Here is a 24,569-nt window from a genome sequence, read left to right as displayed (position 1 = left end):
TTTATGTGATGCTTCCTCCCTCTATTTGGAGCAATTCTTAAGTGATTTTAATGCTAAAACACAACAATTTTTAAACTCAAAACATATTAATATAGTAATAGTGATTCTAAAAAAAGTTGTGCTTATATCAAATTAAACGTGACTAAGCCTAAACTCAAGCGACTTCTATATAACAAAAGCATTTCCTATAAGACTTGCTGCTCATACCACTTGATTTCTTTGTGTAAAAATTAGTTAGTGGTTTTTATTTCTCATTGTGGAATAGCCTGGGATATATACATGTGAGAAATATATGTACAGAGTGACCACCATGAACACACCAGAGTACTCTCTCTCTAGCTTTAAAGAATAATGAGAAACATGAAAACTAACTAAAACTTTCGATGTACACAGATATTTGACTGGGATATAAATTCAAGTAGAACACCAGTTCCATAGATGAGAGAATCTCAGGATTTAATGGGGCTAAGGTTGCTTGAAATCTTTCCTATCTGAGACCATAGCTTGCTTCCAATAGAAAGTCTTGGAGTATCCTCTATACTACTATTTTCACTATTAGTCGATGAGGAAGAGGAAGATGATGTACGAGAAAGCTTACGAGGCGCCTTGTGATCAGTAACTACGTCTACGGATCCACCACACTCTTGTCTCAACAATTCCACTATATTTGGTTTTACTTCTTGACCTGAAGGATCTCTGACATAGAATGTTCCTACCACATCATCTCCTCGCATTCCAATCTCAACCCTTGGTATTGATAGTCCATTTTCGCGAATCACACGAGTCACTTTCGATAATAAACCCGTTTTATTTTCAGTGCAAATATCAACCCTTAAACCCTGCTCCATAACATACATCAAAACCACCATCAGTGCATTATAGCATAATAACAAGGATACATAAAAGGAAAATCTTAATGCTAGGTTTTATAGGACTTACATGCGACACTCTACGCTCTATTGCAGCTATTATGCATAAGATAAGCTTTTCCCTCTCACTTTGGGTTCTGAGAGCTAAACCATTCCACTTGTGCCTTATATAGTACTCCTGCAAGACACGGATCAATGTAATTAATGACGGATTCATCGTATATTATAGTTTGACTTCAACTCAACTTTATTATAAAATCAACTTGTAAAGTGACGATGAAGTACCTGATCGGCTATGGATTTCTTGGAACTAATGGCGGCATGAAAGACTACATACTGCATGTCCCTAAGCACACACACCGTATCAAAAAACAACTTGGGACGGTCCCTACACACCAAGTTCACCACCCAATACCCCCTGTCCTTGCATCTACTAATAGACACATGAGTCCCATCACACCCCTTTTTGTGATCGCCGCTACTGTCTCCGTGACAGGCGCGACAGCCCTCGTAGTCCCTGTCGGCATACATTAACTGGTGAAGCCGTCGTTCGGTGTGTGTGCGCCCGGCAGCAAAGTTTCTCAACCTCACATTGTTCCTCTCTCCCTTCTCACAATGGGCCACCACAACACTCTCCAGCTGTTCCTTTACCTGGGCCAATCGTCTTGGATCTCTAATGGGTCCAGGTTTGGATGCCTCTTCTACGTAAAGAATGCAGGCCACCCTTCCATTGTGGGTCCACGCCGTTGCTGAGGTGACATTGCAGCTCATGTTCACCAACACTGCTGATATTTCTGATAGTAGGCCTGGTCTATCCATCCCACTCATCTCCAATGCTGTGTTCTCCGTTGACACAATTTGTTTTGAGTATTTTGACTGTGAATATTCTGCGCAGCCTTGGAGTTCTTCATCATCTATGTCCTCTTTTGCTCTTGTGGCACATAGTTCCTGTGAAAGTAAATATACATCTTCTGTTTAATTTCATATAATTGAATTAGTTACTTCATATGATTAAAACAATAGAGAAACACACCAAACACGAAATCAACACCGAAATGACACATTAAAACCGATAATTATCTGAGAAAATGATATAAATGACATGTGCCAGTGTTGTGTCGGTGTATGACACTGCACACGTTGGATACTAGATACTCATTCAATCAGAAGTATGGTACAAAATATTTTATTGTTAAGAAGAGACAAAAAAGTGGCACATAGTTCCTATGAACATAAATACATCTATTTAATTTCATATAATTGAATTAGTTACTTCATATGATTGAAACAATTGAGAAACGCATCGAACATAACATCAACATCGAAATGACACATTAAAACCAATAATTATTTGAAAAAATAATATAATTAACTGTAATGACATATGTCAGTATCAATGTATGACACGGACACACATTGGACACTAGATATACATTCAATAAAAAGTATGGTACAAAATATTTTACGATAGGAAGAGACAAAAAAACCTTCTCAATTTGGTGCATGAGGTTCCTGTCAGTAAGCTTCTTGCCAGCTTGATCCGTGACGTGGAACACTGCATTGTGTAACAAAAAGAGACACGCACCACACAACTTGTATCAGAACCGAACCACTAAAATTTTGCTGATATCATATGATAATGTGGTAGTCATAATAATAGGTCCAAAAACAAGATAAAAGTAAGCTTTTTTTAAATGATAAATTGCTCAATTATCATTATCATGGTTTATGGAAAAATACAGGTAAACAATGTTAAAGGAATTCCACTCTAAGAAGGATAAACACTGACCGTCCATAAACCATCCACCATCTGAGGAAATGTATGACTTGGAAATGATGAGGTCAAGATCTGTCAACACCTGTACCATCTCTAATAATATCCCATACTTGTTTGCACTATCAACCTGTATATATTGTCGGCAACATTCAAGACCATTCTCATTATAATTAAATAAATGTTACTCTTTTTCATAAGAAAAGTCAAAATGCTTTGGTTACTAGTAACTTATGGTTACTAACTTCTTTAGCAACTTTTTTTTTTTTATGATAGAAAAACCCATAATATATTACGTCATAACACTAACATTTCTGTTGAAAAACGTCTTTGGTGTCCAACGCTTACACCGTCACAGATAACTATATTAAGTATATATTTGGTATCACGATAGTTATATCTGAATCAAAGTGATTTGTCGTGAACTTAAACATAAGCTAAAATGATCTGCAGTGATCTTAAACATAAGTTAAATAGTGTTATTTTCTAAAATTACTATGGGTGTCGATGTCGTATCTGATGTTCCGTAGGTTTCTGTACTTCATATGCCTTCCAATTTCTAAACTGGTGTGTCCTTTTTTGGTACATTTTATGAATAAACCGACTCTAATTTGATAACAGGATGACGTCATTTTCAGAGAATACCTACCAAATTAAATGTCTATATACATAAGAGGCATGATTTATTTTGAACTTTGCAAGGTCACTACAAAACAAGACATAAGGAATTAAATAAATTAGAGAATTGTATCGAACCTTCACAACAGTGCAGTCTTTACAAGTATTATTATCTATACAAACCCTGCCAATTAACAGAAAATTAATTACGTACTCATAAAGTAATCAACATAATTAATTAACTAATCGGAATATAATTAATCACATAAAACAAAGTGTTACCTGGCTGGATGTAATCTTTCAGTAAGCGTTTCAATCTCTCTATCAACACGAGAATGAAAAACTGTGTCCATTCTTTCTTCTACTACGAACAATTCCACAATTTTGTGGTGGTTTTTTCGGCGATAATGCGAGAAGAAGAGCTTGTAAAGAAAAACAGAAACAATAAAGATTCACATAATCACAGGCTGTACATAGTTTTGAAATATTCAAAGTATAATAACGTGAAACAATATGCATAATTATAGGAACGAATGAAGCCGTTATCTTGTTTCCTAAGCAATGAAACAGAAACCCGATTAATTAGTTACATAATTACACTTCCTTGCTAATTAATCTAATCACTGTTTTGAACAACCAACTTGGTCGTTTCAGAAACTTCTATAGAATTCATAACAGAAGAAAAAAAAATGAAAATATCTAAAATTACAAAGAAATTATACCTTAGGTTTTGGTTTTGAGAAAGAAATGGATCAAAGAAAACTTGATTTTCTATTTTTGGGTGTGGAAAGTGGAAAGACAAGTGTTGTTTGTTGCATATATATAGCAAAACGAAATCTGAAATGCAAGACTCAGTTTTCTGTGGTATTGTAGAATTATGAAAACAGGGAATTAGGTTTTTCCACTGTCTTGCAGCAATGATAATAAGTGTCATATATACAACGAGCGTTCCAAATATCTTGAGATGATAATGGAAATGAAATTAAAGAAGGAAATATGTATTAAAGAGAATTAATGTTATATATATTTTGAGAAATTAGAATCTGGAAATGCTTCTTTAAGAATGGTCGTGGCTTTTGGTGATAGGATGAATATACGAGGGTTGTTTTGTTTTGGCGTTAGAATCGGGAATCTGGTGGAACAAAACCTTTCTTTGCAAAATGAGAGAAAGAGTCACGAGGGCTAATCTAGTAGTGACTTAGGAACAGGTAGGCTTTAGAGATCTCTTTCAAATACTGGCACGTGTGCCTCTTGTTTTCGGGCAACACTTGGGTGACATTGTGGTTGATGACATTGGTCAACCACAATATCACATGTGGCTTTTCTTATTTTTCTTTCACAAGATTTTGTTGTTGTTTTGTACACTTGTAACATTGTGGTTGGTAATGTCACCAATGTTACCAACCACAATGTCACCCAAGTATTATCCGTTGTTTTTTTGGTGGCACTTCTTCCTTGCATAAGAGAATGGTTAATAGTCATTTTGATCCTTGTATGTTTAACAAATAGTCACAGTTTCCCACTGTATCAAAATTTCAAAATATCATTTTTCTACATGAAAGGAAAATATATTAAATAAAAATAAAATGATACAGAGACCGTGTGACATTAGACCTGGCCAATTATAAATGAGAATACACCGTGATAATTTATGGGCCAGCCCTAATCAATCCTAACAAACAAACATTTCTCACAGGCGTAACCTAGAGAGCCCGCGTACGGTGGTGAAACCAAGTTAAAAAGAAAAAAAGATGAAGAGTGCACGATTGTATGGACAAAAAAGGGTTATAATTTGGTAAATGGATCGACCGTCAACACAGTTTCAAGATCCACGTACCAACAACCCCTTGAACAAAGCAACATGCATAGTAGCTCTTTCGAGCATAACATTCCACATTCACGGGGACTGAGACAGAAAAGAAGACGGTACTAGAGTGGAGGCTGACCTGAAGACTTGACCTGCAGATCTTAACAGACCTGAAACATCAGAGAATCAATCACAGAATCACCAACACATCGGTTTCAAGATGCGCTTGATCCCAGATTGTGGGATGAGTCCAACACATTGTAACCAAACAGCCCTTTCAAGTTGATAGATCCAGACCCATTCAGGTTTACGAAACCGAATCGAGTCCACATCTGTTAGCACCCAATCTCAGATCACAAACACAAACATAAATAAACACAAACATACAAAACAAACATAACCAAACAAAAGATACGAACATCGACGGAAGAACACAAAATCGAACTTATAATGTTGATCTTGTCAGCCAAGGAAAAGAATGTTATTGATCTTGTTTGCTATTCAGACTCAATGCAATGTATTAATTTAATGGTTTAAATGTGTCATTGGTCCATGCACTTTCATCAGATTTTGACATTGGTCCCTGCACTTTGTAAAAATATTGGTATTGGTCCCTCTGTTAACTTTCTGTTAAAAAAAACACAAAATCAACGGAGTGCCACCTGTCCCAATCATTTCACGCCACGTGGCACCAATATCAATATTTTTACAAAGTTCAGGGACCAATACGAATATTTTTACAAAGTGCAGGGACCAATACCAATAGTTTTGTGTTTTTTTTTTTAACAGAAAGTTAATAGAGGGACCAATACCAATATTTTTACAAAGTGCAGGGACCAATTCCAAACAAAAAAAAGTGTAGGGACCAATGCCAAAATCTGATGAAAGTGCAAGGACTAAAGACATATTTAAACCTAATTTAATTAAAGGGCCAACAATGAAGTTTCACAGTTATGCAGTACTGATCCAAGACAAAAAGAAGTTGTTTGACCTTTTGAATGTCACTATTCGTCATACTTTGAGAGAAGGGAACCAATGTGCGAATTTTATGGCCAAGCTTAAAGCATCCTTTGATATTGACTTATGCTATCATGCATCACCGCCGGAGGGTCTCCAGAGCCTTCTATGGATTAATGCAGTTGGAACTATCTTTCCTAGATTGTAGTTTGCTTTGTTTCTTTTCTTTTTCTTATGTTGGTCTTATTTAGGTTTGTAACAAAAAAACAAATCATAATTAGATTAAAATCGTTAATCTCTAAATCTTTTATAACATTTTGTCTTATAGTTTTCTTAGGCCTTCTTCTATCTCTAGTGTTCTAATTATCCTCCTTATGATTTACCCTCTTTACTACATAATCTACAAGTTTGCCTTATGGTGTTTCTAGTTATTTGATGCTCTTATTTTTGTTGGGTGATATAATAGTTGGTTAATAGGGTGTACAAAGGACGAGTTAGGCTGGATTGTATGTGACTTGAACCCGATCCTCATATTAGAACGGGTCAATTTCTAGACTAAAACCCGTCCATGACCCCGATAAAATTATGATGAGGTTCGGGTCCATCAAATACATGACAATACACAGTCAAGATCGGGTTTGTCCCAAGACAAGTTGTTAGTACATACATTTTTTCAAACAAGAATTAATTAGAGTTTTTTTTGAATCATAGAAAACAACATGATCAAAAGTATAATAGATAACAACAACATAATCAAAAGTAGCACAATCTTACAAACTAATCAAAAGTAGTTGTAACATTATGTTATAAATTAATTAATAGTTTGTATTCAACATGACCAAAATAAAATATACATACATTAAAGACTATAATTGCTCTAAAAAATGGATTACAATGAGATTGAGTCATAGGATAGGTGAAGAACAACGACATGTGAAGTGAACCCTTGATTGAAGTTCAAATTAAAAAAAAAATGAATATTGTGGAAGTGAAAGAATCATGTTTTGAGAAAATTGAGTATGAGAGAAAATATAAGATAATACTCCCTCCGTCCCTGAATAAGTGACCTAGTTGACTCTGACACACGTACCAATGCATATGTTTTATCTTTAATATCTTCAATTCTCTACTAAAAAAAATTATAAAAATTTAATATTTTAAAAATATTCATCGAGACGAATCCAACAACATCTTACATGATATTATTTATCTTTGTAAATTAGTAGAAAAGTATGGTCAAAGTATGTCAAGTCAATAATGTATATTGTCAACTAGGTCATTTATTAAGAGACGGAGGGAGTATTACAAAACAAAACTTTGTCCTCAAAAAGATATCCATTGATAGTTACAACCCTAAGCAATGTTCTAATCTCACGGGCTTTATCCCAAAATAGATAAGTGTCCACAAAGTCCAAACCCACCCCTCTCCCACAATTAAAAAATGAATATTTTAGTGGCTGTTATAATTCAAATATGACCCTTTGACAACTAAATTAAAAACCATGGTTCCTTCCACCAATTCCCAACCTTCCTCCATACTCCATAATTTTCACCTCAAATTTTCAGTTAATGGAACTGCAATTAGTTGAAAACGCTTTCGATTATATCCGTAAAAGAAAGAAATGGACCTTAATCTTAATTGGTATTGGGTTTAGCAGTTACGTTAGTTACCGTGCTTATCACGCACCATTCATAGCTCGAAAGAGAAACAAAATTTCAAAGCTTCTGAATACAATGGTTTCTGTAGCAGAAGCTGTTTCAGAATCTGCAGATACAATTGGTATTGTCACAAAAGATGTCAAGAATTTTCTGCAATCTGATTCTGATCACGTTCCTAATAGTTTGAATCAAATTGCAAAATTATCGCGATCGAAACAGTTTTCGGATTCTTTGGTTAGTGTGACACGTGCTGTGACTGTTGGAGTTGTGAATGGTTATCAATCCATGAATCGGGTTGATGAAAATCAATCCGGTTCAAATGTTGCAGACCAGGTGTTTGATAAATTGTTTACACCGGCTGGTTCGGGGTTTGCTTCTGTTGTTGTTGGAAGTTTTGCTAGGAATATTGTTCTTGGGTTTTATTCAGATGCTGGTGTGAAATTTAGTGGAGGGTCGGATTCGAGTAGTGGAGAATCGGGTTGTTCTGATTCGAATGCTCCTGGTGTTCCGAAATGGGTAGATGTTGTTTGTAGTGATAAGTGTGGGGAGCTGATTGGGAATTTTGTTCAATTGTTTGTTAGTACGTTGGTTGCGGTTTATCTTGACAAGACAATGCATATCAATACTTATGATGAATTCTTTTCAGGATTGACTAATCCGAAACATGAGACTAGGGTTAGAGAAATGTTGGTTGATGTTTGTAATGGTGCTATAGAGAGTCTTGTTAAAACGTCTCACGAGGTGTTTAATACCTCGAACCCGAATGACAGTTCAGGTTCAGGTTCTTATTTCGATGCTGGAGAAACTCTAAGTTCTGTAGAGACATCGTGTGTTGAATCAGAAAGGGATGTTTGTGATGAAGAGGATAAAGGTGGTTGGGTTAGCAAGGTTTCATCCACATTGGCCATTCCTAGTAATAGGAGACTTGTTCTTGATGTGACTGGGAGGGTTACATTTGAGACGGTTAGATCTTTCATGGAGTTTATTTTGCAAACGTTGTGTGGTTCTGTGAGAAGATGTGCTCATAATGTTCACAAGGAAGTGGTTGAGATTATGAGATATGCTGCAGCTAAATTCTCTGTTATTGTTGCAATATGTCTCGTGTTGTGCCTGCACATAATGGATTGCAATTGGGCTTTGGTGCCTGCTTAAGTGGTGGTTACTAGTTTCATTCGCCATGTAGATAATGAGGTGATTTGAACTAGGAAAGTTTTATTCTGCTGCTTCAGTGCTGTATTATGATATATATCTTTATATCATGCATGGATTCATTTTGTAAATGATTTAGAAAACCTTTATATAGTAAAAGATTTACATTGACCATATACATGATATGATAATTCCTACTGTTCTGTTTTCTCTTGCTTTGTATCACACATGCATGGGACAGCCACTTTCCGAAACTCCCTCATAGAAAACCTCAAATTCAACATCTAGGAGTCTTCTTTGTTTGGTATGTAATGAATACACTAACTCTTGAATTGGTAGCTTGTTGTAAATATACCAATCTGCATATGTTGTTTTATGTGATTTTTATAATGACTAGGTGTCGTGTTTTCTCCTTTCTTTCGATATAAAATCTCTGTTCCGTGACCAAATTGAATGAGAGGGTGGACTGCTGACTGAGATTTCCTTATGCCCTATTAACTCAGTAGCTGCAATCCTCCTTTTTTTTAGTGTTTTGCATGAGGAGTGTGTTGGTCCAAGTTGAAGGGACTCTGATTTTTTTTATCTCAAGTGATTAGTCTCTTCTCTATCTGATGGAAGGGTACTTAGGATCAGCCAAAATAAAAGAAGGGTCAAAGCCAATGCCACCAGCATTTCCTTGCATCCCAGTCATTAAAAAACTGTTACTTTTTAACCCCTGTTCTTAAACTTTGGCATTTTATCAACCGGCTTAGACTTACCTATTCTATATCTGTGCTATTACTAAATGAATGTATTGCAATTTTTTGTCACCTATTATTCTTTCATCATCAGTAGAGGTGGAATCTTTGATATCTGACAGGTAATTGCACATGGAATTGTACTTATGAAATGTTTGGTACATAGTTTGCTTGCTTCATATATCATAGTAGTAGAGGTTCAGATCAGCAAAAACTACATTTTTACTGTCATTTTAATAGGAATTGTATAGAGATAGTTGTTAAATATTAGCTAGGTAATTGTGGACTGTAATCTGGTTGTTTCATTTCATACATAGAGCTCCGGATATCAGTCAAGTACTTGGTAGATCACTCTTGCTATGTAGACTTAGCCATATATGTACTTTGGAACAAAGTGTATACCGACTGAGTGTTTTCTAGACCACTCAAAGATCACCCGCATATTCACTGACCAATCGTTTGGTGGTGGGTCCTCGAGAAGTGTTAGAATGGCAGTTCACACACCTTGGTGAGTTTTTGAACAACGAGCAATGTATGTGTTGTTTGCATATATGGAAGACGGGAAATAGGATAGTATTTCACAACAGTGAAGTGAAGGTGGAAAACTTGGTGTATGAGGAAATGTTGTAGCTTGGAAGTTGGAATTGGTTGAAAATTAAAGTGGAACAATCTCAATTACTTACACCATCTCGCAATGGTGCTTGAATCTGTAGGCCTGCCTCGGTGTGATTTAGTAAAACTACTTGAATTTAGTTAGAATCAAAAGAGTCGAGTGGTTGGATAAGAAATGTGGTGCAACATTTCATTGTTACAGTCTGTAATTCTGTCACTTGCTGCATGTGCATAGACATGATATATATAAACAGGCAATACTAAGTTTGTTGTGTGGTTGGAAAGAATATACCATTCGGCTCTGAAATTTGTTATGCAGTAATTTGGAAAGATGCCGAGGAACGTGGAAGGTCTTATGGTGATCTGGTCTTAACTTGGGTAAGCAGGAATATTGTAGGGGCGGAGGAGCAGAATTTTGCTCGACCAGATAATGGAAGCTGGTGCATCTCATTGTCATAACACCAAGTGCTGGTTGTCTTGGTTTGAATTGGCCTCATTCTGGGCTATTTCAAAACAATGTTGAGGAATATAGAGGCTCGTGGCTTTGGAGGTGTATGATGTAATGGTTGCAGCTTCCCTTTCTCCCTCCCCTGTTGTCCAAATCATTGCCTCACCTCCACAGCTCTGCGGTCACTATCTCATTCTCCAAAAAACAGCTCTCCTTCACTGAAATCGCAGCTCCGTTGCCACTTGCCATTGTCCCTGTCTGGGCCCAGGACTCTATGGTTTCAACTACTCTGAGCCATTATTGGTGTTCCCTTCTGTGAAGAATCATGGGATCATAGTGCCATAGACCAGACTCGTGCGAGAGAAAGTGAGCATGGGAATACTCATGAGGTAAAAGCTCGTAAGAAAGCATATTGATTGATAAAAGATAGTAAATTAGTCCTATTTATAGAACTCAACTACTCTTACTAATGAAGTAATTAACTCCTAACTAATTCCAAATTGACTAACACACACTTAACTAACAAACCATAACTATCTTAACACCTTCCGTTTCTTAAAATCTCTGTGAATATTCACTTATCATTCGTGAAGGATTATGCGATTGAGATTGGTTTATATATGTCACCACTGCTTTTTTCAGATTCACTTTAAATGTAGATTTTGCATTAATATAAGATTTTTCTGATTCAACTGCAGTTCTAAATCTAATCCATTTCAAAAACCAGATTATAAAATCATAAACCAATTTTTAGGAAACAATTTTGTTCAATCAAACATTTAATTTGAAAATGATTTTTCTTATATATGGTTTAGTAAACCTACACCCCTAGTTTGAACTGCTGTCTTTCTTTAACAATTTTTGGGGCTTGACAGTGGAATAAGCCGGAAGTATCTGTATTGGGAGTGACTAAGGGTCGGTTTGGAAGTTTGGAGGGAAATGAAGAATTTTGGAGGGAGTAGAGTTTAGAAAAGAGAATTTTGGAGGAAGAACTTTGCAGAAAACATAATTACTATATTTTAAATTGAGAGTATTATATCAATATAGATTGGATTTGAAGATTTTATTCAAACACTCCAAAATTCTCATTTAAAACAATTTTTGACTTCTTCCATTTTTGGAATATTGTATTATGAAGAAAAATAAACTCCTAACCCCATTCAAATTGGGGTACTATCATTTCCTCCATTTCTTATTCCTCCTTCCTTTTACCCAAAGTTCTTCCCTCCTAAACACCCGAACAAGTCCTAAAAAAAATCAATTATTGCATTGCATTGCATATGTTGTTGTAATTTTAGTATTTGAATTAGAGGTAGTGGTGCGTTTTGGTGTTGATGTATTAAACTGTGATATCTCTGTGTATGACAACATAGCCTGCTACAACATCAAAATGCATGTCCTTTCATTAGCTGCGTATATCTCTTTATATGGAAGTCAAATAAAGAAGTCTTAAATAATATCTGAAGTTATAACTTTAGGCTCCAACCATCAACCAATTTGATCAATATGGCCATCTGAAGAAGCCGCAAAGGTTGTTGTTCACATTGAATATTTGAGTCAGATGAGAGTAATAGCTTGCATTAAATACAGTTATGGTTGCCCCTTAACAAGTCAAATACTCACGGTCACGGTGTACTTTTTTCTGTCACTTATTTTCTCAGCCATAAGAAGATTATCATAAATACTACCGTTGTGATAATTAATGGATTCAATGTGATTGATGTATGCTCTTGTGTCTTACTAGTAAAGTATTTGATAATTTCATTGAGGAACACTTTTATGCAGCTTCATGCACAAGCTCGCTAGCATTTGAAAACCATAGAAATTTATGGTTTAGGTTTGTGGCTAGGCAAACTTATAAATATAATAACCTCCCTTTTCTTATAAATGTAATAAGATAAGATTATCATATGGTTTTTGAATGTCCAATTTTAAATAAAGGAAAGGAAGAGTGATTATATCCTTTTCATAAGTCCCTTTCAACTTTTCACATAAACTAAAAAAATTGATAGAATAATTAATGTGTATATTTTGCATATAATTATTACTAAGTTACCATCTGTATATTTGATATTGACTTTTATCTTATTAGCATTATTGATTATAATTATATTTAGATAAAAAATATTATAAATATGTAACTTAAAGGATGATGACTTATATTTACGAACATATTTTTTTCTATAATATTTATAATTATGGATTGATGGAGCATACATGATAGTAAACACACCATCAAACACAAATATAACATAATTAAATATTTTATAGCATACTAGTGTTTAGACGGACACTCTCTTTGTGCAGAAGAACACTCTGTCTGTTCGTTTTTCTATTACACTTTCCTATTGTGCTATCATGTGTGTATATATAACATTAGCAGAAAAGTAAGTAAATAACCTCTGGCAGATTGGTTCAAATGAAACCAGCAACCAGAACCTTATAAACCGAAAAATACTAGAAATATATAAGTGATGAAAACAAGGAGGGTGAAGATTGTTTCAAGGGTTATGCTTCTGCGTATAAATATAGTCGGTATGAGCAACAAGTGTCCTCCTCATCAAGCATTCCTCCTCTTCTATTTCTTCACAAATTTTATCAACTGCATCAACATCCTATATGAAATGTAGATGGAAAAATACACTTGTTAAGCATCAATAGAAGACATGAAAAAGATGTATAAAAAAATTAACAACAAATGAATAACAGCATCAACAAACCAGTTTCTGTGTTGCTACCATAGATTCCTTTTGAAAAGATGGTTCAGGGCGTGAAGAGTGGGTGAGCATGCAGGAGAGGAAAAGGGTCATGAAGAACAAGGCTGCAATTTTGTTCATATTTGTATTATTTTAGAGAAGGCAACAAGAAAGTTAAAAAATAAAGAAAAGAAGGAGAATATGTGTCTGTTGAGTTGTTGTAGGAATTTATAGAGGAAAAGGAGTTGTTGTAAGTGTGAACCTTTAAAGGTTCTAAAAGATTTATTTATTGCACAGCCGATAATCAAATTCTAAGAAGAAAAAGACATTGTTCAAAAAAAGAAAGAAGAAAAAGACATCAAGTTGAGTTGCATGAATTGATTACATAAATTACTTACTCCCTTTGGCATCGAGTAAATGTTAAGTTTGAATTATTTTTTACTTATTTGGACACTATTGTATAAGCATAAAATCATTTTATTTTTTATAATAGTAATCGAGAAGAGTATTTGTTAGAGTAGACACAAATATTTAATACAAAATTGAAAATGTAAGAATATTTTAATCTTACTTAGCAATTTAACAATGTTGGGAAAGTAAAGCTGTAAGTTATTTACTAACCCAGATTCTAGGATGACAATGATTTTCAAAGCTAAATAATTTTTGCAAGGGAATTTTTAGGCGCAACCATTGGTTATAATCCCACCTATATTTGGGGTAGTGTTTGTAATTCTTGGATGGTGCTAAATGAAGGACATGGTTGGAAAATTGGTGATGGGTCTTCAAATTTGGACCGTTTGGTTATTGATACATGTGCAAGGCATGAATATACTGTTAGGAATCTATTCAACCCTCAGTAATGTTGAAGAGATTTTAAAAATTCCTTTACTAAGGCTTGGTCGTGCATGTATTAATATCAATGTTCATGTATTGGAATGCATGTGATCAAGATATGTTTCTTATAATGGCAAGGACACATTGGTGGTATATGAATCTTCAAGCAGAGAAGGTTGGGCTTGGTTTATTGCCCTAGATTGGATTATAGTTATTGAAAATTGGTGTTCGACATTTGAAAGAAGAATGAAAAACACCTGTAAAAGACGCTAATGTTCATTGCAAGTGTTTTTCAGGTGTTTTTCAACCTTCTTTCAAGTGTCAATAGCAATTTGATTGTAGGTAGGTTGTTGATGATGTGTCTCTTAGTAAAATTATAAGATCAATGTACAATTCTACCGTAGAAGATTGTAGAAACCATTTTATCTTGCCAAAACAATTTTCATGTTGTTTTGTTTAGTGTCAAACTAATAATAACATTCATCCCTTAGCAGAGGCCCCTATCTCAAAAACATCAAACTTTTTTATCTCCTTTATTAAACATGTGATCTCCATCTATTTCGTTTTATAATCGAATCATGATTGTCATTAAGGGTAAAATACCCCCAATTCATCAAGGGTAATATAGGTCTTACTGTTTAGTTTTTTTTCTTCTTACTTACAACTAGTTACCATCTTTATTTTAAAAACATCAAAAAATTTCATCTTCTTCATTAAACATTTGATATTCATCTACTTCATTTGAAAATTTGAATCTTACTTATCATTATGGATAAATTATCATCAATTCATCAAGGGGTAACGTAGATCTCACATTATTTACACTACTTTCTAGTCATTCAATCCCACTATTCATCTATCACAATTGATAAATTTGGCCATTTTTGCAAAATATTTACATTTATTCATTTATTCATTCATTTATTATTTTCCTTAATCCAAGCGAAACAACCTAAACAACATTTTGAGATGAAGAGAATACTATGAGATGGGGATATTTAATCTCGCATTGCTTCATTTCCTAAATATTAGATCAAATAGAAGAAATAAAGTATATTAAGAAGGCAAATTCTATGGTACACTCAAAAATTTGAGTGTACCGGTACACCAAATCATCAAATTCATATTGAAACGAGTTGTTTTTTCGAAGAAAAAGAATTGTTTTCTATCAATAACAATTACAATAATTAGATCTTAGTTACCGAAAGTGTCGACGAAAATAAAATTTTATATTTTTTGAATTTTTGTTACATATAACAAAGAATATTTATTATTTTTTATGAGAAAATGTTAAAAATTTAATATGATTCTTATAAACAATGAAATGATGTTTATTCTTATAAAATGATGTCTTATAAAATATAAATATCGATAAATAACTCTTTATTTCATAAAATAATCGTTAAATTGTAAATATTTAAAGCAGGAGTACCGATACACCTCAATTTGTGAGGTGTACCGTAGAAGTTCCCTATTAAGAAATCCTTTAAACTTTAAAGTGCCAATTATTTTTGAGATTGAGAAAATGTAAAAATGAAACATATTTTATGAGACTCGGGAAGTAGTATTTATATTTTATTTGTTTGTTAGAGAAAACGAGGTAAAGTAGTTGGGCATATTGGTAAAAAAATAATATTAATATAGTTGAATTTTTGTAGGGGATCTTATAAAATTGACAAAAGAAATTCTCAAGAGCGTCCTCTCTTAATAAAATATTACTAGAAGACATCTAAATGAATAAATAAAGAAGCTTATGATATTTTAAATAAACGGTCATATAAAATTAGTGGAAAAATCTAATTCGAGTAGAACCATCAACCAGAATGAAGCTACATGCAGTAACGTTGGAACCTCAAGATTTCTCATTTCATGACTGAAAATTTATTATTTATATAGAATGACTTGTTCTACTGTCACTGGTGTTAAGTGTGATTAAGGAACAACTGAATAAGGCAAGAATATGCCATGTTTAGTACTGCAAAAATGGAAAAATACTAGTAACTTGGTAAGCATTTCTTATGCACGAAAAGCACTAAATATACACTTTGTTTTGTTGGGAGCAAAAAATTGTTGCTTTTCACAAATTAGATTTTTAAAATTCATGTCCAATGTCCATAATTTTGAATAGTTGCTTAAAACACTCATCATGCCACTTAGTTCGAGATGTTCCTTAGAAGTTAGAACAAGGTATGTCACTTGTTTCTGCTCCACTTTTGATTAACCCGCTTTTCAACAATTGAAACATTTCTTCTGAAAACGAACTTCTGATTAAATTGGTATGGACTTCAGTCACTTAAGAGTAGGATGAAATAATGATCATATTGGTTTTATACATGCAAAAACTGTTATTGAGTATTATTAACTATGAGCCCGTTTGGATTAGCTTTTTTTTTTTTTTTTTTTTTGGTAGATAGACAAAATGACAAAGTCATTATAAACTCACACACACACAAGTGGAGGTATCGGGGTTCGAACCCCGGTCATGGCATCCGGCCTAACAATTTCGACATTTTTGCCTCTTGAGCTAAGACTTCTGGATGGATTAGCTTATTTTAGAGCTTATATAAAACAGCTTATGCAAATAAATAAGTATTTATGTATTATTTATAAATTTTTAAGGTAGTTTATGAGAAAATCATTTATGAAGATACAAATTTTGTTAGAGAGAGCTTATAAATTAAAATAAAAGCTTATTTATTTACGTAAACTATTTTTCATAAACTCAAACCAAACGGATCGGTAACAAGAAGTTGAACGCTAGAACTAACTATTAAACAAAGCTTTACAAGTGGCCTCCAACTAAGACTTCAAATGGGTGTGTTCAATAAGCCTCTTAAATTGCTCGACCGATCTGATTGTAACTTCAAATAGACTTTTTTTAGTTACCTATGTTTTGAAAAGTGGATCTAGAGAGAATCGAAGAAGGTGACATAAATTCATAAGCTCCTTGTTAAGCCGGAGGGTAAGCTGAAAATTTAGGCTTATTGAAATATGGCATAAGCAGCTTATGAAACTATGATAAACTATTTTTATTTATTTACCCAAACACCTTTAAAAAGACTTATGGGAGTAGATAAACCAACATAAACTCAAAATAAGTCAATCCAAACGGGGCCATAGTAGCAAAACAATGTTCGAATATCGACTAAGAGAGCTATCTATATTTAGTGTTCACACGCCTCATATAGGATTATTCTAAAGTGAACAATTAATTCATCTAAAAGAATAAAATAAACAATAACAACCATTGATAAACAAATCAATAGATCATATTATATGCACATGTATAACAAATTATAGGTGGTTAAAATATCTATTATTAATTTGTTTACTTTATTACTCATATTTATTATTAATTTCTGAGTAAAAAACAATAGGTTATAGTTTTTTTTTTTTATACAAAACAGGTTTTAGATCATATATGGAAAGATTTTGAATTACTAACCAAATTTTTTAAGAAATAAAATTAATGAATAAATAAATCTCTGATTTTGACGTCTGTAACAAAGTTAAAGACAATTTTCATTTTTTAAGGAGTAGTTTTTAAGAAATTTCATTTTTCAAGACTCTAGAGATTTTAAGTTCATTTTTCAAGACTCTAGAAATTTTAAGACTTTGATTTATAGGATAACTTTACGGTCCACAAGTGATATAAGTGGAGTATCATATACAAATTTATTTTTATCATTGTCAAGTAGATTCATCAAAAGAAAAACAAAAACAAAAACATTGTCAAGTAGATATTGAGATATGATAAAAATTTATTCGTCAAATATTAATACAACCCTAAAACCATACAACAATAAAGTGTCTGTATACATATCTCATGACGTACCGCACCGCTGTCATCATGTTTTCACTGTTCTTAATCTCTCTCTCTCTCTCTCTCTCTCTCTCTCTCTTAATATATATAAATAATCACTTTATTTGATTCATCCAGTTCAAAATCATTAGTGAAAACTCGCTAATTGGCAAACATACCCTGGATATATGAAAACCTAAATTACAATATAAATTATACGGTTCACGCACTTAAACAAGTTGTTAATCACATGCGGTTAAAACTAGCACAGCCATTAAACAACAGTTCACATGTTAGGAATAAGAAGGTATACCAAATGATACATTCTTTGGCTCAACTCTATTGTTTGCAAGAGAGTGTTTAAATTACTAGAAAATTATATACGTCACAAAATATACTTAATTGTGTCAAAAGCAAAGGGAACACTAATCTATTTCAACACGTTAAGGATCTAAAATTCACATTCAGTCAACGTATGCCATTGTATGTTATTATGTCATATGATACATCTTTCGGCAAAGGTTAACAAAAGCTGTAATATAGAAATCAAAATTCACGTAGTCAAATATTGCTGGCAGCACTTCTTTTGAGCAACATGTGATTTTAAACAGTGTATATAAAATACAACTAATATTTTTTTTATATAATGTTATAATATTATTAATATCTTATATTGTTATTATTTTAAAAAATTACAACTTTGATTTGTTTCATATGGTGGATTTTATAGTACCATTGGAATATAAACAAATGGTAGTGGGAATAATACATCATATATTATATTGTTCTTTAGTGCGAGGAAATTTATTTTATTAATTCATAGAACCTAGCTCGTGACATATCATATCGCACCAAATTATTATCATATATATCACACATTCACACATATATAACCAACAAGAGAATTATATATGAACCAAAAAAACAAGAAAATCATTTTTGCGAAGAATAACCTTGAAGTCTCTGCTTATGCATGATTGTTCTTGGACCTTAGAGGGAGCAGATAACGAAATGTTGACCAGACAATGGAATAGAAAATTATTAGTGCAGATGACTTTTTCCGGAAGAAATTAGTGCATAACACACTTAAGAGAAAGGCAATAACTACTAATGTCAAGGAAGAATTTTGTTTAATTGCATAAGCATGATGTCAATTTTTTATCGAAACAATATTTGTCTCTCAAACCTCGGGGGTTCGTATATTGTGTGGACTTGAGATCTCATAATGTGCTTCTCTTTGAATTTTATGTTTAAATCCTTCTGATGCTAACAATTAATATGTTGGATTAGTCCATACAAAGTTTTGATTCGACTTCAAAACCTCCACCAATAGAAGGTGAAATTGAATCTTCATATTAGTCCCACAAAGCTTTCCTCCAACATCAATTAAACCTCTTAGACTAAAATTATTATGATTTCTGTATAAATATATAAAAAGCAAGATCGTGAATTGTATGAATAATTTTAGAGTTAAATATACATGTAGTTCCTATAAAATAATAAATATTCTTCAAAAAAAGATAAAATAATAAATATTTTTTAGGAAAGCAGGGCCATTTTTCATTTACGAAAAAATGTTGGCTATATTAGCTGGCCCTGCTAGTGATATTCTTCTCAAATAAAAGTCCAGCAAGTCAAAAGGAGAATTTTTCTGACCGATAAAAGAAAATAAAGAATTCCATTTCTAACGATAAAGTGAGCATTTGGTCATAGAAACCGTTTATTGCTCTTTCTCAACATTCCAAGTTTCCAACTATAATCACGGTTAAACTTTTCCTGGTCAACAAATTAGAGAATTGATGTTGATACATTTGGTTTGGTTAAGACACACAAGTAATTTACCTAAATGTTCATCGGTAGTTAACTGTCGAAGTTTTAGAAAATCGGCTGCAGTTAACTCCCGAGGATTTCCTCGGCAGTTAATTATCGAAGATTTCATCGGCAGTAAACTGCCAAAGCGTCCTGAAGCCAAGACAGAGGCAACAACTTCATTTCCTGAACCTGCAATGTGTTTCAAACAGTTTCAAACACAAAATACAACATATGTACGTGTTCTTTTTACGCATAACGGTTCAAACGGCAAAACAAATATTGGCGCAAATGCAAAAATTAATTAAACCAACATTTTTATACCATTAAACAAAGTAAGATATCCCATGAAATTAAAAGTATTGTCATCAAAATACAAATATACAAATCAATGTCATCAAAATACCAAAATTAAAAAACAAGTCTAAAAAACAAACTACTACTACTGGTCCTGGTCCTGCTGATGCTGCTGGTGCCTCCTCCTCGGCCTCTGGCTTCGCCTCCTGGTCAAGATCGGCGCGATCTGCTCCCTAAGATGGCTCATGACCTGAAACCACTGCTGAGGGCTCATGCTCATGACCTCCTCCTGGCCTAACTGCGCATCAGCGTAGACAACGGCGCCACTAACCATGTCATAGGTGTCAGGCGAGCTTCTCGCCTCATACCGCTCCCACTGCTATGCAATGATCTGCTCTTCATTTGCTGGCCTCGGAAGATCTCCTAGAAGAGATGGCAAAATCTGAGGGTGAGACACCCTAGTGTACCATAACACATAGCCATCCGCCATGTCTGCTCTCCTGCCTGCTCACCTCAATCGGCCGCCTTAAACGTGTGAGTGCGGAAGTCGACGAATGCCTACACAATTTGAGGCGGTGACAGCTCTACAACATCCGTCGGATGTCTAGGGACCCTCTGGACGTATCCGTACTGCCTCAAAACCCTCTCGGGCAAGTGACGGTACACCCTACGAACATCGCACATAATTCAGCCTGAATACCAGAAAACCTCTTCAAAATCCTGGATCTCCCTGTGCTCTTCGTACGGCCTCCAGCATACGTCATCAAACTGTATACGATCAAACAGTGACCAATATGTGACCCCCTCTCAGTGACCCTTCTGAAACTTCCACCTCGCCGCAACCGGATAGTTTTCCATGTAGTCAGTATTGGGATCAACACTGTAAAAGTCAGGAAAATGCGCTAAAAACCATGCCTGCACAAACCAAACAAATCACATTTATAAATTATTACGCACGAAAAAATATAACAAAAAAATAAAAGTTAAGGTTCACATTTATAAGTTTCTTACTGTGAGCAGTGTCACGCTTCCCCCAAGAGCTCTGTCTCCAGGCCTACACGCCTCAGCTAACTCGCCGTATAGGTATGCGAGTGTCATCCCTCCCCAGGAATAATTACGCATCCCCGCGTAGCCCTCCTCCATGGTCGTCAGATAGACCAACTCGATGTGTTTGTTGCTTCTATCACCAAACAACAAGCATCCTACAAGATATAAGAGATAGGACTTCACAGAAAATGTCCTAACCCTCTGCAGCTCCTCCGCCTCCTGCTGCGACACACCCAAGTGCCTAATCAGTAGTGCCGCTCCCTCAAGTTTCGGCATCTTCTTCCCATGCCTCAACATACGCCCCTCAATCTGAAGATGCGTCAGACATGCGACATCATTCAAGGTCACAGTCATCTCCCCCAAGGGCATGTGAAAAGTGCAGGTCTCGGGATGCCACCTCTCGCATAGAGTCATCAACAGGGCATGAGGCACAGTGGCGTAGCCCAGGTAAACCAAATCATGTAACCCGCTCTCCCTAAGTGGATCCCAAAACCAATCCTGCTTTCCGTTTGGGCGTCCGAGACTCAAGATTTTAGCCACATGATTAATCGGTTTTACCACACGCAACTTATGAACCTGAAATAATAGAAAAATAAACATAGTTTAAACAATTTATACATTAAACAATGTAAACATTTAAGTAAACAAAATTAAACTTAACAAAATGCAAAAATTAAACATAACACATGTAAACCTTAAAACTTAAATAAAACACATAACAAAATAAATTTAAATCATAATTAAACTTAAAAAAAAAACAATAAAAGTTGAAATGAAGAAAATATAAAGAAAATAATTAAACAAAAAGAAAAGAATTAAAAAAACACATATAAAAGTTGATATAATAATTAAACAAACACACATATAAAGGAAATAATTAAACATAAAGAAAAACCAGTTAAAAATATTACACTTACGTTCTCTGAATTATACCAAAGCGGCAACGCCACATGATTGGCATAAGAGTGCAGCAAAGATAGGTCGTCCGGTCCTACAGGAAAAGGAGGGTCCACAGGTAACACCTCCGGGGCAGCAGCTGCTGCAATGTCATCATTATCTCCTACATGTTGCTGCTCTAGTAAATGATCCTGGTCATACCCACCATCCGTAACATCGTGGTGTACCTGATCCTGATAATTCAGGTACTCCACCTGCTGGCTCGGATCAACCACATGTGACTCTTCAGGCTGTGTAGCCTGAGAAGCCTCCTGTGAACTCCCTGAACCATCCACCCTCCGACCTCTACCCCTATTTGGGATGTGGCCGCTTTGCCTCTCCCTCCGATGGCTCTGAGTCATCGCACGCCTACCACCAATCATCTTAGATGGATCAATGGGGTCCTGATCGGCCATATCTACAAAAAAAATTATAAAATTAACATCATTCAACTTATACATTCAACCACTCTATCAAACACACTAAACCTAAACTTTCACATTCAACCACGTTATCAAATAAACACATTGAACCTAAACATTATCATACACACTATCATTCACATTCAAACATAAATAATCAAATGCATTATCATACACATTCAACCTAAACATAACCTAAACTAAACATAAACACTCATCTTCGTTGAAAAATCAAAACCACATTCAACCTAATTCAATATACACTTTTTCGAATTACAATCAACATCATATCCATAACCTAAACTAACTAAATAATCAATAAAATTGTCATTGAGGCATTTTATCAAACACTTTGTGTGCAAAGTATCAAACATACTCAAAATGTGTTCTTTTGCCACCATTCAAAACCACATTATACTCTAACATCATTCAATCATCAATTAAAGTAACTACATTCAATTATAAACTACATGCAATCATAAAAAATTCAATTCATACATCAACCCTAACCACATGAAAACTACCATTTTTAAAATTAAAAAAAAAACCTGCACAAACTAACATTATGATTAAAAATGAGTCAAGATACTTGTGATTAAATGGAGATTTTGCTCAAAAATTGAAATGGGAGAAGTTGTTTGGTTTTGGAAAGTTTTTGAATACTTGAACAATACCCAGAAAACTGAGTTTCTGCTTCTGTTTATGTTCAGTTCGCATCGGCAGTTAACTGCCGAGGGGCATTTAGATAAATTACTCGTGTGTCTCAGCGAAACCTAATGTGTCAACAACAATTCTCAACAAATTAACGACAAATAGGCTTTTTTTTTTTTTTTTTTTTTTTTTTTGGATTGATGGTCTAAACTAGGATCTTGTATTTTTCTTGACAAATAGTATCTTGTATTTAAAGTGTGTAAATTGATTCTTTTTCTCGTTTGAATATAATCTTTGTTTATAAAAAGTTTTGTTTTCATAAATAATGACTAATAAAGTTTTTGTTTCAATCTATCAGTATGTTCCATAAACCGTAAAAATAAAAAAATTGACACAAATCAAGAAATGGATTTTTTAAAGAAAAAAGTATTCAAGCGCATACATTCTGTTTATTTTTTCTAATAAAAAGTTTATGTGAGTTGTGACTTGGAGGGTCTAAATCTAATGTCCGAACCAAATCTTATGAGTTTTTACGGGTTCGATTAGGTTGGACTCTTGACTGATGGATACAGATAAATACTGGTTTGAATCGGTTTGGATGGTCAGCTTTGTAGGCCGGCCTGCAGCAATAAACACATTAAGGGTTTAACAAACGGAAATAGAAAATAGGAAATAAAACAAAGAAATCTAATGACATAAATTCTAAGGTCAATAAACAAACTAAATACACATGAAAAAGAACTGGGGTGCTAGTATCTCCTCAACTCACAAGACCATTATTTGCTCATATAGCAAGAAGTGGATATAACCCAACATCTCATCTCCTCAAGTCCATAAGGAAGGTCCAAAAGAACCAAGTATAAGACCAAGGCCGGCCCAAGCATATGTCAGGGATGCGACAGCTTAGGATCCATGTTCATAGGGGACCCAAAAAAAAATTATACATAGAGGTGTATATAGAAATACTTGTTTATATGTGGCATATATAGGACAAATCATAAAGAGGGCTTAACTATATATCAGACTTCAGCCCAATAGCCCTTCATCCTTTCTATTTTATATAAGTAGTATTTCATTTTCATAGACTAGTGCTTTCATTTAGAGGTAATAAATTAGTTGAATTCTCAAATCAGATAATAAAACTTATATAAAGTTTGGTATGTCTACCTATCTTTTAATTAGCTTTGCTTGATTTGGTTTGAACCCTCAATATTTTTATTTTGTTATTCTTTTTTATTATTAATCTATAATACAAAGTGTATTTGACCTAGTGCTTTGGGGTGTCAGCATAATTGGGTTTCAAAAACATCGTAATATGGTGATTTGGGGCGACAACATAGCTGAAATGTCAACAAATGCATGTCTCATCCATCATTTATCCAAAACAAATTATGGTATAATTATATAAAGGGGTCATTTTCTCATACTTGGCCTAAAGCCTAAAA

The 24,569-nt window shown here is 34.1% G+C and overlaps 3 protein-coding genes across 3 annotated transcripts; 1 reads left to right on the top strand and 2 right to left on the bottom strand.

Annotated features, from left to right (window-relative positions):
- Positions 1-214: 214 nt before the first annotated feature.
- Positions 215-4,450, bottom strand: LOC11434946 (ACT domain-containing protein ACR1). Its single transcript, XM_003611499.4, has 8 exons — positions 3,984-4,450; positions 3,544-3,683; positions 3,400-3,445; positions 2,659-2,773; positions 2,357-2,424; positions 1,155-1,817; positions 940-1,047; positions 215-839 (listed from the first exon to the last, which is right to left on the bottom strand). The coding sequence occupies exons 2-8, from the start codon at positions 3,612-3,614 to the stop codon at positions 450-452; spliced, it is 1,461 nt and encodes a 486-aa protein (XP_003611547.1). The 5' UTR covers positions 3,615-3,683; positions 3,984-4,450; the 3' UTR covers positions 215-449.
- Positions 4,451-7,396: 2,946 nt separating this feature from the next.
- LOC11418756 (protein PHLOEM PROTEIN 2-LIKE A10) lies at positions 7,397-9,171 on the top strand. Its single transcript, XM_003611497.4, has one exon. The coding sequence runs from the start codon at positions 7,595-7,597 to the stop codon at positions 8,834-8,836; it is 1,242 nt and encodes a 413-aa protein (XP_003611545.1). The 5' UTR covers positions 7,397-7,594; the 3' UTR covers positions 8,837-9,171.
- A 3,707-nt stretch (positions 9,172-12,878) lies between these two features.
- LOC11418743 (phytosulfokines) lies at positions 12,879-13,584 on the bottom strand. Its single transcript, XM_003611496.4, has 2 exons — positions 13,351-13,584; positions 12,879-13,245 (listed from the first exon to the last, which is right to left on the bottom strand). The coding sequence occupies exons 1-2, from the start codon at positions 13,465-13,467 to the stop codon at positions 13,132-13,134; spliced, it is 231 nt and encodes a 76-aa protein (XP_003611544.1). The 5' UTR covers positions 13,468-13,584; the 3' UTR covers positions 12,879-13,131.
- Between the last annotated feature and the right edge of the window lie 10,985 nt (positions 13,585-24,569).

The sequence above is a fragment of the Medicago truncatula genome, chromosome 5, assembly GCF_003473485.1.
Source record: "Medicago truncatula cultivar Jemalong A17 chromosome 5, MtrunA17r5.0-ANR, whole genome shotgun sequence".
NCBI classification, from domain to species: Eukaryota; Viridiplantae; Streptophyta; class Magnoliopsida; order Fabales; family Fabaceae; genus Medicago; species Medicago truncatula.
Note: the sequence above shows the minus strand (reverse complement) of the source record. Positions and strands in the feature narration are given on the sequence as shown.

What these genes read in the sequence shown, in the direction of transcription:
- LOC11434946 (XM_003611499.4), bottom strand. Translation starts at nt 3,614, where the DNA reads ATGGACACAGTTTTTCATTCTCGTGTTGATAGAGAGATTGAAACGCTT. An exon ending in TCATGCACCAAATTGAGAAG is followed by an intron (nt 1,818 to 2,356) that starts GTTTTTTTGTCT and finishes TTACTTTCACAG; the next exon opens with GAACTATGTGCCACAAGAGC. An exon ending in TAGAGCGTAGAGTGTCGCAT is followed by an intron (nt 840 to 939) that starts GTAAGTCCTATA and finishes GTTATGGAGCAG; the next exon opens with GGTTTAAGGGTTGATATTTG.
- LOC11418743 (XM_003611496.4), bottom strand. Translation starts at nt 13,467, where the DNA reads ATGAACAAAATTGCAGCCTTGTTCTTCATGACCCTTTTCCTCTCCTGC. An exon ending in TGGTAGCAACACAGAAACTG is followed by an intron (nt 13,246 to 13,350) that starts GTTTGTTGATGC and finishes CATTTCATATAG; the next exon opens with GATGTTGATGCAGTTGATAA.
- LOC11418756 (XM_003611497.4), top strand. Translation starts at nt 7,595, where the DNA reads ATGGAACTGCAATTAGTTGAAAACGCTTTCGATTATATCCGTAAAAGA.